At 54.2% G+C, this 18,610-nt stretch overlaps 3 protein-coding genes across 3 annotated transcripts; 2 read left to right on the forward strand and 1 right to left on the reverse strand.

Annotated features, from left to right (window-relative positions):
• Positions 1-1,423: 1,423 nt before the first annotated feature.
• DCS_02410 (PSP1 domain-containing protein) lies at positions 1,424-4,267 on the forward strand (the record flags this gene model as incomplete). The annotated part of the gene is made up of 3 exons (XM_040799737.1): positions 1,424-2,882; positions 2,937-3,600; positions 3,661-4,267. 3 exons carry the CDS (start codon positions 1,424-1,426, stop codon positions 4,265-4,267), a joined length of 2,730 nt encoding a protein of 909 aa, XP_040660620.1.
• Positions 4,268-6,505: 2,238 nt separating this feature from the next.
• Positions 6,506-7,462, forward strand: DCS_02411 (60S ribosomal protein L15; the record flags this gene model as incomplete). Its single annotated transcript, XM_040799738.1, has 3 exons — positions 6,506-6,592; positions 6,834-6,990; positions 7,095-7,462. The coding sequence occupies 3 exons, from the start codon at positions 6,506-6,508 to the stop codon at positions 7,460-7,462; spliced, it is 612 nt and encodes a 203-aa protein (XP_040660621.1).
• A 1,508-nt stretch (positions 7,463-8,970) lies between these two features.
• Positions 8,971-13,641, reverse strand: DCS_02412 (Armadillo-like helical; the record flags this gene model as incomplete). The annotated part of the gene is made up of 5 exons (XM_040799739.1): positions 8,971-10,322; positions 10,388-11,165; positions 11,674-11,848; positions 12,725-13,167; positions 13,420-13,641. 5 exons carry the CDS (start codon positions 13,639-13,641, stop codon positions 8,971-8,973), a joined length of 2,970 nt encoding a protein of 989 aa, XP_040660622.1.
• Between the last annotated feature and the right edge of the window lie 4,969 nt (positions 13,642-18,610).

Raw genomic sequence — 18,610 nt, forward strand, 5'->3', positions numbered from 1 at the left:
CCGCTCCCGCCACCCACCGCGAGAGCGAAGGAAGTCCTTGCTCAAACACCTCCCTCACACCTCTCGTCCCAATCTCAGCCTGCCTGCCCCTCAGCTTGCCCTGCTTGCGAGTTGAGCCAGGGTCTCGTGCCGATCGTCGCCTGCTACTCCGTACCGCCCGAGTATTATATCTCCCCCCCCCCGCTTTCCAACGTCGTCGTCCTGTCTCGTTGCCCCCAACGCGCTCGCGCTCCCAACCTCATTCTCACTCTTCCGTTCCGACCATTCCTTCACCTCACCTCTTGTCGCGCCGCTCACCTATCGCTCTGCCAAGCCTTGTCTTGCCTTGCCTCCCCCACCCCCGTTCTCCCATCCCATCCCATCCCATCCCCAACCCGAAACTTGCAGGCTGCGAGCTCTGCCCGCTGTCTGCCGGCCTTGCCAGCGTCTGCCACTCGTTGTCGCATTTCTCTGCTGAAACAGCTGGATTGCGACGGCGGGTGCTTGCGAGAGGGCATAGCCGGAACCGCTGACGCAATCCCACTTGGCCTTTCCCATTGTCTAAACATGGGAGCCGAGTAGCAGCACGCTCTCCATCGCAAGCAGCAATCGCCGCAAACCGCTCACCCGTCTCGCGGCCGCGTATGGGTGCACGCACCCCACGACCACCTGTGGCCCTCCGTCATCTTCAATCGACACTTATTTCCTTTTTCCTTTTTGGGCCCTCTCTTTAGACGCACCGCTTTGGTTGACGGGGTAGACGTATTTTGTACCCTCCACCGCACGTACATAATCGCCTGACGACCGACCGATTGCGACCGAACCTCCTTTACTCTCGCCCCCCCCCTCCCCTTCTGGGGCCACTTTATTACCATATTTCCCATAGACGGACACACCCGACACTCGCCGCCATCCAGCATCAATCCTCTCTCTGTCTCAAGCGATTAGACGTTGTACATCTGGACCTTTTCTGCTTGTTACGACCTAGAGCTTCTCTTACTTGATCCTGTCAGAACGATAGAAACTCCCTCGGTACGGTTCATTACTTGGTATGTCGAACTCTCCTCTCCTCCATCACCCGCAAACGTATCATCCATCGGCCACGCCTCCCTCGTCGATGGGCGCATCGAGGGTACGGACTATCGGTGGGCAGCTTGCTGCGGCGTCGCGTACGCCATCGGCCCTCGCAGGCTGACGATGCTTCGCGAATCGCTCGGGGAGGTCATGCACTGACAGCTCTCGTAGCACCTTCAAAACAACTCCATCGACGTTATTTCTCGACCTCTGCCAAGTAATAGTCCTCGAATCAATTCTCGCCGTTGAATTTCCTCCAGTCCTGAGGTTTGCTGGAAATCGGCCATCCGGGCCTCCGCTCGATACCTGATACATTCCATAATCAATTTCTCTCGTGTATATTAATTCTCGGCCGGCGAGCACTTCGACCATGAGCTCCGCCTCCCTCAAAAGCCGGTCCTCGAAGCTCGGCCTGAGCTCGGCTGCCCCGTCGGGTGGCCAGAGTCTGCTCCTTGAAAAGGTCAACGCACGAACATCGACGCCCGACTCCGAGGCCTTGGCAAGCTCCGACGACGAGGCCGAAACTCGGCCTGATAATTCTCAAACATCCTTCATCTCACACCCTCATAAACCCGTTCGCCGCTCGTCGTGGCTGAACGACACGTCGCAGCCACTTGCCCGCCCCCGCAAGGGCTCGTTCGCAAGCAGCTCCTTGTCTCCAACAGGTTCTCACCCCGGTACCCCATCCGCCGAGGTCGCGAGCGGACCATGGGGGTCTCACTCCGCCTCGTCTGTGACGAACCGCACCTCCGGTCCGTCTACGTTCGCCTGGGGGACCGGCATTTGGAACGACCGCAAGGATGTCCACTCGAGGTTCGGCGAAGTTCTCCCGTCACCTGCCTCCGCTCTTTCATCCGGGGACTGCGGCAACGCCGTCGTTGGACCCGACGGCACCTTCGCCCAGGCGTCAGCACCGTCTCGTGAGCCTGGCATGAACCCACAAATACCGTTTGCCATTCCACTCCACCCGACCCCCAAGACGTACCGCTCCCAGTCGTACTCGGTTGGGCAGCTGGACCCGGAGAATGCCCCTCCAAGCACGATGAGCTCGTCGGCCATCCTCGGCCGAGCTCGACATCCTGGCCTGCAGCATCGACCCTCGCGGCCGAGCATGCTCAGCGAAATGTCCAACGATGGTTCCATGCTCGGCAACGTCAAAGAAGTCGACGACGACGACGACGAGAGCGCAACGGACTCGCTCCGGGGCTCGTTCCATCAAATGTCCGACTCGAAGACTATCGAGTTCCTCACACGCGAGAACGCCATGCTCCGCCAGCAGCAGCAAGCCCAGCAGCAAGCCCAGCAGCAAGCCCAGCAGCAAGCTCAGCAGCAAGCTCAGCAGCAAGCTCAGCAGCAAGCTCAGCAGCAAGCCCAGCAGCAGTACAACGCCCGGCTGCGGCCACGAGCTTCCACCGGGGCGACCTATCTCGGCAACGGCTACTCCCTGCAAGAAACAGTTCCCGAGGAGTCTGATTATGCCGTTGATGAGCTTGACGAGGCGAACGAGTTCGGCGATGCGTACGCGAGACGCTCCGCGGGTCGTCGAATGAGCGAATACGGCGGCAGCACCTATCGAGCACCTCTCGATCGCAAAGTGGACAACATGAACCTAAAGAAAGCGTTATGGTCCAGCACGCCTGCTTACTTTGCCGGCGACATATCTCAGAGCAGACGTCACTCGTTTGCGAATATGCCCACACGTCAAGGCTCCATCAGCTCCGTCGCCGACAGTGCCTCGGTGCTCGATGCGAATTTCCAAGATGGCCAGTCGTCACCAGCAATTTCGGGCGGCTTTTCGGATGGCCAGGCCTTCTCCACCTCTTCCAATCGTGAGTCTTCTTCTTTCTCGTCGCGATTACCGCGTGAATCTAATGCCACTTTAGCGTCGGCCATGTACTCTGCCGGGTCACATTCGATGCAGCAAGCCTTTGGTAGCCCGTACGCCGCAGCCTCGTTCGGCCTTCAGAACCAGTTCCAGAACAGGCCCCCATCTCCCCATCGCGGTATTTACGGCATGGCCCAGCCGCGCCTCAATCAACTCCTCCATGTCGTTCTCTTCAAGTGCGCCAGGGCCGACGTCTTCTACATCCAGGAGGGCACTGGCTTGGCTGTCAAGCCCGGCGACCTTGTCATCGTCGAAGCCGACCGCGGCACCGATCTTGGCACCGTGGCCAAGGAAAACGTCGACTGGCAAACGGCCAAAGACTTGAAAGAGCATTACGCGGAAGAACATTACAAATGGCTCATGATGTACTCGCAGGGCGCCGCTGCAGCGCAGGAGGGGTCCGCCGGTGCCGGCCTCATGGCTTCATCTGGTGGACTTCAACAAAGCGCCATCGGCGGAATGGGTCCATCCAACCAGCATCACATGCAAGAACCGAATACCGCAGAGCTTCGCCCGAAGCTCATCAAACGGCTCGCCCAGAACCACGAGGTTCATGCGTTGCGCGACAAGGAGGGCCAGGAGGCCAAGGCAAAGCGCGTCTGCATGCAAAAGGTCAAAGAGCACGGTTTGAACATGGAGATTCTCGATGCCGAATTTCAAATGTGCGCCCCAGCCTGCCCCTTTCAGTTTCGGCTCTTCCCAAATGCGCTAACATCTTGCAGGGACTGGAAGAAGCTCACGTTCTACTATTTTGCCGACTCTTACATCAACTTCAACTCCCTTGTCACCGATCTCTTCAAGATCTACAAGACGAGGATCTGGATGTCGGCGATCAACCCTGCTTCGTTTGCCAGCCCAACGTTGGGCATCCAAGCCCCCAGCGGCATTGGTCCTGGCGCCGTCGGTGTGGGGCGGACTTCAAGCAGTGGAGAGCGCCGCCAGAGCCAACAATCTCAGGAGCAGCAGCAGCCATCAACGTTTACCCAGCCATCACAGCCCACACGAGCGTTCCGGCCGGCCTTCAAGCAATCCTCGGGGAGCGACAGACAATTCCCGGGATATCCGGCGTCGAACTATGCATACGGGGCAGGTGGTGCGTTCGGGAACAGTCGAGGCAACGCAGGCTACACTCCTAGCCTCTCTCCGGGTCTCGACGGACTTTCCAGTGCTGGATACCAACAGCTAGGCGAATTTCAGTCGATGCGTCACCGCTTCCCTGGCTCGCAGACAGTGCCCAGCCCTGGACCCATTGGTCAAGGTGTATCGCCGATGACCTCGCAGAATGACTGGACCACTTCATTCCATGGTCTCTCCCTGAACACCCAATAACTGGAACTTGCCGGATAGGCTCATCAATCAGAATGGGCAGACACCCGTCCGGGATTTCCATCACTTCCAATTCCATCACCGACTGCGCTATCATCAAGCGTACTTGGCAATGCCATGACTAGGAACCTCAAGTATAGCACTGTTTTCTTACTTCACGTGGCGTCAAATGAGGATAATTGCTTCTCTTCTTTCTTTTTTCTTACGCTGTGCCGAGTAGACCTCCAGAGAAGCCACTCCATCCCAGTATACGCTCGTTCAGTCGTCGAGATACACCTGCCATTTTGTTTGGTTCACGATTCTACCGCATTAACGACCGCCACGTCGGGCACTGACTTGATTGCCAGCTTGAGACAGCATGAGGGAATTTGGGGGAGAGGCGACTGTTGTGCTTTTTTTCCCTTGATGAGCGTGGGATATAGACTGAGGACTGAGGAATCAACACGCGGCTGTAACTAATACACAAACAAAATGGGAGACAGCTTGGGTATGGCTCAAGTCATGTATTGAAAATTTCTACCTTTTTTTCGAATACTCGATATTATCTTCTGCTTCCTCGCGCTTCCCGGGTTCCTTTGCGAGGCTGGTCGGCGTGATGATCCAAGACGTGTTCCACCAATCTCGCTGCCTCCCCCCACGATCAAGAAGGCCATCTTCGGATGGATGAGCGACCTTCGTTAGATGAAGTGGCTCAGAAACGCAGATACTGTGGGCTGCTCTTTCATTGCTGCAGTTGTGCTGCTAGTACTGCAAGCTGAGCTCCGTTGATTCGCGTGATGTCACCTGATATCGATACGGAAGGCTGACGAGGAATTTCTTCACGTTGGTGCCGAAACTGGTTTTATATATACGAGAACGGGGAAGCGCCCTCGAGACATTGACGGCCTCCTTTCGCAGTACGAGACTTTGCACAAGGCGCCAACCGGCATCAAGAAGCCCGGCCAGCTGCAACAGGACGAGGGCTCCAATGAACATATTGCTCTGAGCAAGACAAACCAGGAGCTCGCAGTTCATTCTCCCAACAAAATTTGCCTCCGCCTTTGCGGCAAAGCTGGCTTTCAAGGCAGCGGGGAATGGGAATGACCTGGAAGCATCTGCTTCCTGTCTGCTGACTAAAGTGCACTCAATGAGGGCAGGGAACAATACTTGGACTTCTGCTTAATAATTACTAAATTTTATGTCTGGAGTGGTAACAATGCACCCATGGGGAGGAGAAGATGACGGTGAAAGCTATTCTGATTGTCCGTACTCCGTACTGTACGGATAACTCGTGCAAGCATATGGACTTCAAAGGTCCCATATTGCTCAACAAAAATATTTTCTGATCTACAAGTACTCCGTACTGTACTTATATCCGTACTGTACTTGAACTTAAGTAAGTAATATTACTTACTTGTGCATGACAAATTCTCATTAACTATTTAATAGTATTATTGTTACCGATTCGGACTATTTGGCATATTGTTACAATTAAAACTACGTACAAGTAAGGAACGTTAAATGCATAGCACGGAGCATCGCGGTTCATGTACAAGTACAGTACTTATACGGAGTACTTCCGCAGTAAAAGTAAGAAATACTTGGTAATAATAGTACAGTAAGGCTATCGCTGCACTTACTCGCAAGTACTTGTAAGTTAGGTGGGCATGTACGGAGTAAGGACTTACTTACGGATACAGTAGAGTAATCATAGGTACAGTACTCCGTACAGTAGGTGGATGGACAGCTACTTAAGTACGTACTTACTTACAGTGCAGTACTTAAGTACGGAGTACGGTAGGTGTTATTAAGTAATAATGATAATTAAGGAAGTACTGTAAGTAATTACTCCGTATAGTTAACTACAGTAAGTAAGTATTAATTATACCGCACGTTGTGCGGAGTGCTCGTCGGCAAAAAAAAAAAAATACGTACCGTATTTAATAGAGGGCAAACTCGGTGAGCGGGATATCCACCATGTTGATTTAGCCAATGATAGCCCTGCACCTCAGTCGTGCTGGGGGAGATTCCTTGCGCTAACGCCAAACCAGGGCTAGCCGGTCGCTTAACCCACAAACTGCTCGCAATTTTCAACATCGCCAGGATTTTGCAGGACCTCGAAGATTTGACAACTCCCTCGTCCCTCCACTACTAACCACTGGCAGGTTTAACACTCACAATTCGGTTCGTCTCTTCCCCCTCCAAGCTGTAGATGTCGAACCGTTGTCGTACTAACTTTCTCGCCTGCCTGCGATAGCCAAGATGGGTGCCCTCAAGTATGTCGAGGAACTTCAGAAGAAGAAGCAGTCTGATTTGATGCGCTTCCTCCTCCGAGTGCGCTGCTGGGAGGTACGATAAACCCAACCGACTTTCAACCCGCAACCGTGATAGAGCGAACTGCCCCAGAAAGACTCTTGTCGAAGCCCGATTTATTCTGCTCGCCCCATTTCGACGACGATGATAACACTATCTCGATTGGATGGGCGAGATTAACAGGAAATGACGGCAGCAAGATCTGGCAAGGCAGCCAGCCGGCCCTCATCTGTGCTATGCTATACACTCGTTGAACATTTGCTGAGAGTGTCTATAGTTCCGTCAGTTGAACGTCATCCACCGCGCTTCCCGCCCGTCGCGCCCTGACAAGGCCCGCCGCCTTGGATACAAGGCCAAGCAGGGCTATGTCGTCTACCGCGTGCGTGTCCGCCGCGGTGGCCGCAAGCGCCCTGTCCCCAAGGGTGCCACGTACGGTACGTTTGATACGAATCTCCGCACCTTGGAGCGCGATATTCTCTTGAAACTCGGAATGGAAGAGCCCTTGGAATCTCGCCCGCTGACTCGGCTCGACTTGTAGGCAAGCCCACCAACCAGGGTGTGAACCAGCTCAAGTACCAGCGCTCTCTCAAGGCTACCGCTGAGGAGCGTGTCGGTCGCCGCTGCGCCAACTTGCGCGTACTCAACTCGTACTGGGTCAACCAGGACTCCACGTACAAATACTACGAGGTCATCCTCGTCGACCCCCAGCACAAGGCCATCCGTATCGATCCCCGCATCAACTGGATCGTCAACCCTGTCCACAAGCACCGCGAGGCTCGTGGTCTCACCGCCACCGGCAAGAAGTCCCGCGGCCTCAACAAGGGCCACCGCTACAACAAGACCCAGGCCGGCCGCAGAAAGACGTGGAAGCGACACAACACCCTGTCCCTGTGGCGATACCGATAAATGTTTCGCCTCCTGGGACAGCGGGATTGTGCCTGTCGGGTTTTTGTCACTCCATCGTTTCCTGGTGCGGCAGATCCGCTGGTTCGGCCATTGCGCATGTGCTTGGGCTTAGCGTGGCATGGGATGGGGGGAAATGGGTTGGAATTCTTTTCTAATTCTACAACACAAATGAAATGGAATTTGGTTTCCGTAGCAAATGATGACAATCTACGGTGCTCTGGGAGTTTTTCTGCCCTTTTGCATGGTTTCAACTAGGTTTTTATCATATTGTGCATGGTGCTGGCGGTAATTCGCATACGGGCAAGACCCTACTACCGTCGTTTCCCAAGCAAAACTCATCGCACACGAGGAATACTCAGCGTCATTTGCGTTTCCTTCGTCAATTTGCCGCAGTAATATGGATTGTGGAAGCTTCCTTGCAATACAGTACAAGCATAATGAATATTCAAATAGTACTAATCTCGGCATTGAAGCCGTTCTCGGTGCGAGTTGTAAGCGCATACTGATACAAAGTCTTACACTTCGAATGCGCACGGAACTGTCTGAGCGAAGCATCATCCGCAACGTCATACCAGAAGAGCACGGAACGGCTTCGCATGAAGCAAGATGAATTTGTCTTTTTGTTCGCGTCAACTCATACAAATGCCATGCAGAACCAAACCTCGGCAGCGTCTAACTTCAGCCTGCACGCATCTCTCCCAAGATCCCCATGATCTTACCAACCCACCAAGCTTCACCCCGGCCTGTCTTCCCATGCCTGATTCTGCATGCCGTGCGTCATGGCGTGGCCAGCGGATATGGTGGCGACGCCCTCGTGTTAAAGGGAAAAACCAGTAGATCCCGCAATAGCAACTTGACTGTTCCGAATCCCGGCAAAGCTCGCGCCTTATCCGGATGAAGGAAGGAAATGCATGACTCATAGGCCGTAAAGAAAGTAAGGGTCCTTTGCCTCAACATTGAATCCAAGGCATCGTGATAGTCATGCTTTCGAGTCATGAAACCTCTCCGCCCAGTCCAGTATACGTAAATGCAAGTCAAACTTCAAATGTCGCAAGCCACATCGCAAAAAACAAAGCGAACGAAACAACAAAAAGGAAGAGAAGGAGATGGAGACTTCCATCTATGCCGCTAAGATATCGTGACGATCCTCGTACACATGCGGGATGCGGGACGCTCATCTGCCTGCCCTGACCACAAGTGGTCAAGGAACTGGCGGAGTGTCTTGTTTTCGACTCTCTTGGTATTGTACACACATCGCACCCAGATCGTGTTGGTCGCGTGGAAGATGTCCGGGCGTCTAACCAACTCGTGTTCTCGGGGTTTGATCGGTTGGTCTTATCGTGCAACAGCTAAAAGCACGGTGCAAGGAAAAGGTCGTCAGTCGTGGAAGTCTCGTAGCCATTCTGAATGAGATAGAGCCACGCAGGGACAAGCGAGAAATTTTGGGAACAGCGCTGCCCGGCCATGCCGTGCTCTAGGCAGCAGTACACTTTTGGAGGTAATATATGTTACACCCAGCGCGGCTCGCTGGCGTCCGTGGAACTGTTGGTAAGCTGTGTTGGATTCAAGCTAACCGGTGCCATTTGGGTAAAGGGAGGCTGCTGAGAGTGACCCTGTTGGACGACAAGCTGCTGCTGCTGAGTAGTAGGACCGGGCCCGGGTGGCGAGGGGGTAGCCCCCAATCCGTTACTGGGATATGTCTGCATATTGTGGCGCACGTTCTGGTTGCCTGCTCCTGGCATTCCCCCGTTCGCGTTGTTCTGCAGTATCGACGCATTGGGGGCTATGCCTCGAGCTTGGCTGGGCCGGATGGGAATCTGCCCCTGAGTGTTGTCCGCAGGGGTTGCCTGGCCGCTTGAGGCAGCGCTACCTCGATTGTCGTACATGGAAATCTTGGCTTGGATGCGTCGTCCGTACGGAGTGTTGCGGATCTGCGGCAGGAGGGGACGGATCGACTCGACCAGGCGATACTTTTCGTGCGGGGTGGCGAACTCGAGAGCAGTCTGGATGACGTAGTTGCCAAAGGAATCGCGCAGGTGACGTTCAATCTCCTGGGGAGCCAGCAGCTCTTCCACGATCATGTCCTTGGACTCCGGGCCAGCGCAGCGCAAGCACTTTTCAATGACATTGGAGCTGAATTTGTGGCGGGACAGTTGACCGACGCAGCCCTTAAACGACTGCACAACGGGATCGGTGAAGGTCGGCTCGTTCAAGTCGATTATGTACTGGACGACGTAGTTCCCGAAGGGGTCCTGGACGAGCACTCGAGCATGGGCCGTAATGCGCTCGACGAGCCACAGCTTCTGGTGGCCAGTCGCGTGGTCGATGCATCGTTGGAGGACGCAGCAGCCGTGTCGGTGAGTGCCCACGTCGACGCAGTGATTGCCAACGGCGTCAAAGATGAACTGGGCATCGGTCGGCGTGAGCTTGTTGAGGCACTTCTGGATCACGTGGTTGCCGTTGAGGTCTTGGATGAGCTCAACAACTCGGAAGCGGAGAGCCTCGATGATGAGCCTAACTTGCTGACCCGTGTTGACGAATTCGATCATCTTCTGCAGCGCCCTGGTTCCGTGCTGGTTGAGGGCAATCCGGACCATATCCTGGGACGCATTTTGGATCAAGACAGTTCGCTCATCGTCATTGCAAAACTCGAGGAGCTTTTGGCACAAATAATTACCAAACGGATCCATCATAAGCTCCATGACATGCTGATTGGTCTCCTGCCAGATCATGTTGACTTGGTCAGGCGATCGCTCCTCAAGCTTCTTCTGAAGATAGCGGCAGCCGTGTTGGTCCTTGCAGAGCTCATAAATTTGGCCACGGAATGACTCCAAGGGCATGTTGTGATAGCGGGACATGGCTAGGGAAGGTTCAGGTTAGTTTTCGGCAAGCACCAATCAGGGATGTGAACAGAGCGAGGCGAACCTTCATTATCCAACTGGCGACGATGCTGAATCACGCGGGCCTGGCTGTCACGGGCCTGACCACCCTGGCCGCTGTACGGCATCGAGCCATATCCGGTGTAGTTTTGAGGGGGGTACATGTTGCCGCCATTGACACCGTTGATGTTCATCTGCTGCATACCGGCAGCGAGGAGGGGAATTCCGAAGCTGCTCGCCCCGTTTGTTCCCGTCGCGGCATAGCCATTGGCGGGGTAGTAGCCATGAAACTGGTTCACGGAAGCCGAGTTCGTTGGCGAAGGCACACTTGCCGGTAGAGTCATGGGAGCAGCGGTCGTGATGCTGGGGCCAAACGGTGCGGCGCTGGCCTGAAGGGCTGACTGGATGGACGGGTAGGCGTTTCCTTGGTGGTCACGGCCTCCATTGATGCCATTGTCGTTGGACAAGTCGCGGCTGTGGCCTCGGGCTGCCACGGCGCCGGCAGGAATGCGGCCAATGCTGGCGTTGTGATTATGGAAATGCTGCTGGGCATGATTGTTCGCATTAGAAGCCATCATCGACGCGCCCGGCTGGTTCTTCGTCGCAGCCGCATCGTTAGTGGAGGCGGAGGCGCTCTGCAGTCGAGGCGGAGTCGTCGTCATATTGTGGTTGTTCTGGGTGCTCATCAAATTGGCGCTCGCGTCTGCTACGTTCTCCGAGATGTATTTCAGATCCAGAGAGTGGCGGAGCGACGCGGGTCGGCTGCTAATGCCGGAAATATCCCCAGCCTGAGCCGAGGAAGAGACGTTGATTGAAGATAGGCTCTGTTGCGTCCGACAATAGTCAGCACGATTCCGATCGTTGGCCTCGAGCGTGGGGAAAGGGGATGACAGGGTTGGAGGATCACGCGCGGCAAGAATGAAGCTGAAGCCGGCGACTGAATAGAAAAGGATGATGACAAAGTAAAAGCAAAGCAAAGGCTGCCACGGATGATATACAAGGCAATGAATGAATCCTGTCGGCGAACAACTAGGACCGCGCATGGGGAAGTGTGAATATGGTGAGCGCGAAAGGGGGATGAGGAAAATAGAGAGGGTTGGAGCGGGGAGAAAAATTCGATTCGGGGGAAGCCAGTAGCGGTGTTGCCTTGTGCCCTGGGCGTGTGGCAACTCATGTATGCATCTACCAACTGGACAGAGAACACGGAACGAAAGGTGGAAGCAGCAGAGGCGTTGCCAGAGCACCCACAGACTCGGCCATTGCACGCCGTTCCAAGCATGATATTGGGTAAAGGAGGCGAACGCTACTGAGAATAAGAGGGTTATATCATACCATCGGGTCTTCTCGTCTCACAAGAGTGGGGAAGTTATCGTCGAGTATCTGCCCTCGGTGCACGTTGTTTGGTTCATCGTCGCCGAAGAGAAAGCGCGTCGTGTTGGTTTGATCGAGATTCATGTCGTACAAACCAGTCCGCGTTTTAGTCACGGGCATCGAATAACGGTGCAGGCTATGGTTAATGGCAATGTCAGTCAGCCAGGGGGGGCTCAATACCGAGATGTGCGAAGAATGCAAATGCAGCCGAGCTCTAGCACAGACAAGTGGTGGGAAATTCGACCCGATTCAGAGAACACGATTCGGGCGAGACCCAATGCGCTTACAAGCTTGCGAAGTTCTGTTCACAAGGGTGAAGCAGGCTGCAACAGGTGCGAGGGCTGGGCATATATAGTGAACGGTGCGCGAGAGTCGACGAGAGGTAGGGGAGGGAGTAGGCAGGAGGGCAGAGAGGAACTAGGGTCGAGGATCATGGAGGTGAAACGAATAGCACCGTTCAAGGCGAGGCGGGCGTATTGAGACGAGCACAATAGCGGCGGAAAATCAAGCGATGTGCGAAGAAAATGCAGTCTCTCAAGCATTGTTGTTCCGGCCAAGGCTGCGCCCTCACTCCTCATAAGGCTGCTCGCCCAAGATGGTGGCAAGATAAGTGGTGAATGAGAGTAGGTATTGGCGCTGGGTGCTGCCGTGGAGTTGCCGAATACTCGACCAACAAAAAAGAGAAGATTGACTAGTGGAGGGGATGAGGGTTGATGTGGTGGCATCTCGCTTTTCCAACGCTGTTCAACCACTTGATTGAGACTTGGAAATCGACCCGTACTCCGCCATAGTCATAGCGAGACTCAGCAGCCCTTGCGCTCTCCCCACATTTTGATGACGAGGATAAAGGGAAAAGTCCATGGTAAGGAACATCAGCGCTTGCAGTCATCGCTCGAGGCCAAGCACCAGAGTCGAATACAGGCAGGTGCGCTGTTCGGTGCTTCGAAGAACTGACAGCAATGCAGGATGGATCGAAAGCGGCAGCAAAAAGGACAACGGAATATATACGTACGCGTTGGTCGACCTATGACTAGTAGGATCCTGGCGAACGGCCGCTTCCTTTTCTTCGTCATCGCTATTCCGGCGTGTGGCCGGGACGGAGCGAGAGGGTAATAGCTCATCAAACCCGTATCGATGCTGAACCAAGCCGGAGGGCGGAGAGTTGAGCTGGGAGCCGGACCGAGCCGGTCTGTTCAACAAGCCGGGGGGTGAGGCTAGGCTCGAAGTTGAGTAGCGGTTGGGACGCGAGAACATCGAGGGAAAGCCTGAGTTGTCGCGATATTCGGGGGGCGTCGTCGGCTCCGACTGATGACCAGCAATTCGGCCCATCTCTTCCTCCATCTGAGCCAGCTCGAGTGCTTCCTTTCGCTGCTGCTGATCCAACCGCTGCATCTCAAGCTCGAAGTGCCGGCGCTGCTCCCGAATTCTCTCATACTCTATCTTTTTTTGCTCTATCTGGAGTGTTCATCAGCCCATGTCCCCTACAAGACGACGAATGGATGGATGGGTATCGGGGAGGGGTGGCAGAGGAGATGCCTGGTAGAGCAGGTGCCTCGAAGTCTCGATCGGTATTCGAGTCCGAATCGGTGCGCAAGCGACGTACCAACTGGACTTTGTGCATCGCCTATTGCTTGCGCTGTCAGTGTACGCTTCGAGGACAGAGGACGAGGCTCGAGAAGGGAGGGACGGGCAAGGGCCATGACTGACGTTATACTCCTGGGCCGTTGGCGATGCCATGGAGACCGACGTCACGGAAGTCAGGGTTGGGACACGGCCCGATTCGGCGGTGAAGCGTCGAGGCATGTGTGAACGCAGGTCGCCGGTCGTTTGTTGAGGCAGCCGATGGCCATTGCGGGGAGGTGAGACGAAGGAGGTCATGGGCGTCTCGTTCCGTGGTGAATGCTGGGATCGGAAGCGCAGCTCGTCCATGATAACGGTGAACGTGAGGAGGAGGGCTGGGGAGGAGGGCTGGGGAGGAAGACTGAGGAGGAACGGGGTGGAGGGGGCAGGACGACGACGAGGACGACGACGAGGAAGGGCGGGTGAGGTTTGAATGGGTGATGATGGAGTGGGGGACAAGACTCGTACACGCCGAATTGACTCCGCGGCTCCGTGGCTCCGTCGTTCCGTCTACTCGTATGTCGCTGCCGGCGTGGAAGACGGCAAGACGAGTCGACAAACGTCGCAGGACGACGAATAGACGGCAGAGGAAGTGGAAGAAGGATAACGACCAACGGAAGTGCTGCTGGGAGGCGGGGTGAAGGGCAGGGCTGGACGTGTCCGTGGACGTACCGTGTAGACGTGGACGTGGATGGGGTTGCGGTCTGTGTGGACGGCGGACAAGGGTCTCTGGTCAAGCCAAACAGGGCCGTGAGGGCTCTGTTTCCAGGGGTGCGTCCAGTGTGTGTCCCGGTGTCAGCGCTCACTGTCTCGCAGGGCCGTTGCCAAGCTAGGCAAGGAGCACAGGAGGGTTGGTGGTTGGGATTGGTGTCGGGTGGCACCGTGGGTGGGTCCTTGTGCGAATACAATTGGTACAGTGTTACTGGAAGAATACACCGTACTTGTACTCCGTACTCCGTACAAGTACAGTCAGTATTAGTTGCAGGCACGGACACTGTGACCGACTCACCCATAGTAGAGTGCAGGAGGAGTATTATTACTTGTAAGTACTTGTACGGAGTACAGTATACGGTTAGTTCTTACAACTAGGTGCACATCTACTATACGTGGAGAACTTTGGCACTAGTGATTTGTGTGGGAATCTGGTACCTGAGCAACGAGTGGTCCCGACAATAATACCAGCTAAACTCAGGTACCTCCGTAGTGGCAGGCAACCGCCAGGGCAGCATAAGGTACAATGTATTAGTACCTCACTCTTGCATTTTGCAGTGCTGAGCAGTAGGTCGGCAATTGGAGCCCGAGAATCAGGATCAGGACAACCGACGTCTCCTGCGATTTGCCTGTATCTTGTATGTATTGGAAGAGTTTGCGATTTCATGGCCAGAGTCTTGATGCACTGCACTTCTACACTTCGATGGCTGAGATGGGATGCAGTCTTCCGGCGAGGATCGAGGTGGATCTGTTTTGTTGGGAGGCTGGTGGAGGAGCAAGGGGTGCTCCGGACAACCAGGAGGAGAGATGGTATCGACAGCATTGTTCTTGTCTAGGAATCGACGAGCGAAGGCAACGAGTCCTAGAAAAATCGAGACGGTGCCAACAGAGCACGATGCGACATGGCCATCAGAGGGTGTTGTTGACGAAAAATTCGGGATGGGCGCCAAATACAGCGACGCGGACGCAGATGGGCCTGGCTTGCAGGTAGGTAGACGATAATCTTGATCCTAGGTCAGCGTCAGGGTTGCCGTTCGCATGAGTCACCCCATGGTAGACTCGGTAATTGATGTCATGTCTTGTGTGGACGGCAACGTGCAGCCTTCGCTGCTGGTCAGATATGCTTCCATCAGACATAATTACAGCAGGCCCGTCCAAGTTGAACGTACGGAGTAGGTCAATCAGTATTCCGGGCTGCAACACCAAGATGGAGTACGAACTGCATTCCATTTAGGTGGTACCTACCTAGGTAGGATAGGCGGCAAAGCAGGTATCAGGTAGGTACGTACGGCCAGGCAATCGGGTGGCGGAAAAAGAGTGAGGGCGAAGCGGTCCGCTCTATGCAGGGGGATGCACTTTCGTGCGTACGAGTCGGAGGCAGGCCCAGTCAGAGGCGATACTCCGCACCGGACGGCAGCGATAGACGCCGCACGCGATTCTCGGCCATCAAATGAACGACAAGTTCCAGTTCGAAGCCCCCGGCTGTCCCCCGATGTCTCAGCCTCCCGGACAGTGGCTCAAGGTCAATGGACCCGATCCGAGCCGCGACGTTCATGTTCCTCATACCGAATACGAGTTATCCATATGTGTGGATTCCTTGTGACCGAGTGGTCACGCCAATCTCCTCCGACATTGTGTGGCCGGCGGGGATCCAAAGCACTCGAGCTTGCTTCCTTGATGGAGCACACGTATTCATCGATCGCAATGGTACTCGTACATACCCGAACCAGAGGTGCCACTGAAGGACAGGGCCTGGCAACGGCAATTCCCTGGTGTTCCACGCCCAAGTATGCAATAAGCCGACCCCAGAGGCTGCGGTGGTCATCCAGGGGTATCGCCTTCACCGTCGACATAAGCATCATCATTCCGTATGGCTCGGTGTTGTCGTTGTCGTTGGGATGTCTACATGCGGTGTGCTGGGTTTCCTGGAGATGTCCCATGCCAATGTCAACTTCGCGCACGGATGCAGAGAAGCCTCTAGCAATACGTCTCTACGAGATTGCTTGGACAATACACTTGGGCACTGTCCGAGGTGTGCAAGGTACCTGGTAGGTGTATGGTATGACGAGTCGCATGCCATCCTGCTTGCACCATCCAGCCTCGGTACGTACGAGGAAGCTACCCAAGCAAGGCAGGGTTTTTCATCACCATTCGGTTCCAACCTACTCCAGCTTGCAGTCAAACCCGCTCGCAGCAAACCCCGCAGCCGGGACGAAGCGGCTCTACCTCCCTCGCTGAAAGGTTGCCTTGCCGATTTCCATTTGGCAACCTTTCTTTTTCTTTTCCAGAACCAACTACGGAGAATTGACCTGAAGATCACGTACTCGCAGTATTAGCCTCCTGGCAAGTTCGAGCCGGAACTTGTCACAATACGGGGCCAGCCGACGCCTCGAGGAGAGCGCCACCCTGCTCACCGACTCTTGCGTGGTGTCGATGGATGTGCAGGAGGCGTTGGATCTGGCAGGCGTCATGTCATGTGGGGTGGTGTATCCGTACTGCGTACCCCCATACCCTCGGGCCACAAGTAAGTACATGGCAAGGATAATACTGTAAGTACTTCCAAGTACAACTCCTGCAAGTATTATTATTACTTTAGTTGTAAGAACAAGTATTTATTAATACTCGCATGTAAGTAAGTAATTAATACTTGTGCAATTCCCACGCACCGCTCGAACCCGCGAACTACCTAACCGAACTGGGATTAGCAGGGTGGTATTCACATTCGCAGCGGTCGGCTAGAAGCCCATGCTGCTGCTTGCCGCCCCGCAGGTTCAGCGCAGCCTTACGAGATCTACAGTGCAATTGCTGTATACCGCCACCTTGTAATATGAACGGAGTATGAGTTCAAAGGGAGACTCTAAGTCGTATCCTTTCCGTATCGGTACGGGCACGTGCAAGTGAATTGATACCTGATTGACACCCAACAGTGGTTCATGCTCGTACATGTACTTGCGCTCATCCATGTACACCGCCATGAGAGGCCACGAGACGTCCCTCGACCATGGATGTACACCAAAGTACGTGCAGGAGGATGTCAGTACACCCACCTATGTACAGAGTGGCTGTACACTACGGAGTACTCCGTACATATTAAAGCACTGTACTTAGGTAAGGGTATGCAAGGGGGGAGGCTTCACCATTATTAGTCGATTGGCGAGGATGACTGCAAAATATGCGAAGTGAAATTGCCTTCCAAGTGACGCGGCATCTTTCTCGGTCTTTGTTTTACTTGTTTTACACGTATGATCGGTTCGTGACGCTTCTCAGGTAGCTTGATAGATGGCATGTCGTGGAACCAATCCATCCCTCCTGGTCGTCCCTCCACCTGGCAGCCGAAAGTACAGTGCGAGTATTACTGTACGGAGTGATACTTGTTGTACTTAAGCAAGTCGTACTCCAGGCAAGTACAGATACTGCATCAAGAGACTTCCGGAAGTCTTGCAGTGGGGTTTCTGATTACCCACCAAAACTGCATCTCGTCCAAAAATCCTGCACCACCAATCTCTCGTCCGCCCTGTGATGAAACCTACCACAGCATCGACTCGGAATGTATCTCGTTGCTGGCTACTTCGAATTTCTACTATCGGTCTTCGAGAGGATTCCTTTTACACTACCGCCACAATGCTGAGTTGAGGTGGTGCGGTTTATCAGCTAGGGCCCGATGCCCGCACTCCGAACCAGAGTGTGGAGGGTGGAGGATGGGTTGCTTGATGATACGTCGCGCATTCTGCAAGGCAGTGTCGTCCGTTGACTCATGAATGCCATGTGTCGTTGACACATGCTCATAAGATATTCTGCCCTATTGACCTCTTTTCTCGGAACGAGACAGGTTGCGTAGTAGAGCCAGTGGAGAACGTTGTGTAATATGCTCTGCTGCGTCAAGTGAGCATTGCTAACGATGACGGAAGGCAACCGGCAGACAGACTCAACCACAGTCGATTAATTGACATCAATTGAACAGGATATTCCATTTGTCTCCTTCCCGTCGTACGATTATATATCTTGATCCTGCTAGGAGGACGCGACGAGATGAATGATGTCCAATACTCAACGCTGGCGATATTGGATACCCTAGACATCTCATTCTACATAAGGACTTGGCGTTGCGAGAAGCTCAATCGCAGCGATGAACTACATGCGCTGTTGGCGAACGGTTCGGAGGAAAGGGTCAGAGACTGCTGCGAGAAACCAGTATCTATGCCCAGTAAATCCCTCTAGTACGTATTTTTCATCATTCGAGTTGCCTCTTGTAAAAAAAAGTGCCATATAATCATACATACGGAGCGCATATTTGAATTACTGTACATGACATGTACAGTACAAGGAGGGTAGCAAGACACGGGCAGGTAATAATTACTAGGTATTGATACGGATCCAATCCCCTTGAATGTACGTAGTAATACATGTAAAGTTAGTGTGCACCCCGCTGTAGGTGCACTGTATTAGGGAATACACAATCGTGACCGAACCTGCCCAGGCTCCTTGCTTGCTTGTTTGGGCCACTACCGTCATCGCGGGGCGGATTTTTTTCGCCAACTCTGCGAGCCTCTTCGTGAATTAATACCAC

The sequence above is a fragment of the Drechmeria coniospora genome, chromosome 01 (assembly GCF_001625195.1).
Source record: "Drechmeria coniospora strain ARSEF 6962 chromosome 01, whole genome shotgun sequence".
Taxonomy (NCBI): Eukaryota; Fungi; Ascomycota; class Sordariomycetes; order Hypocreales; family Ophiocordycipitaceae; genus Drechmeria; species Drechmeria coniospora.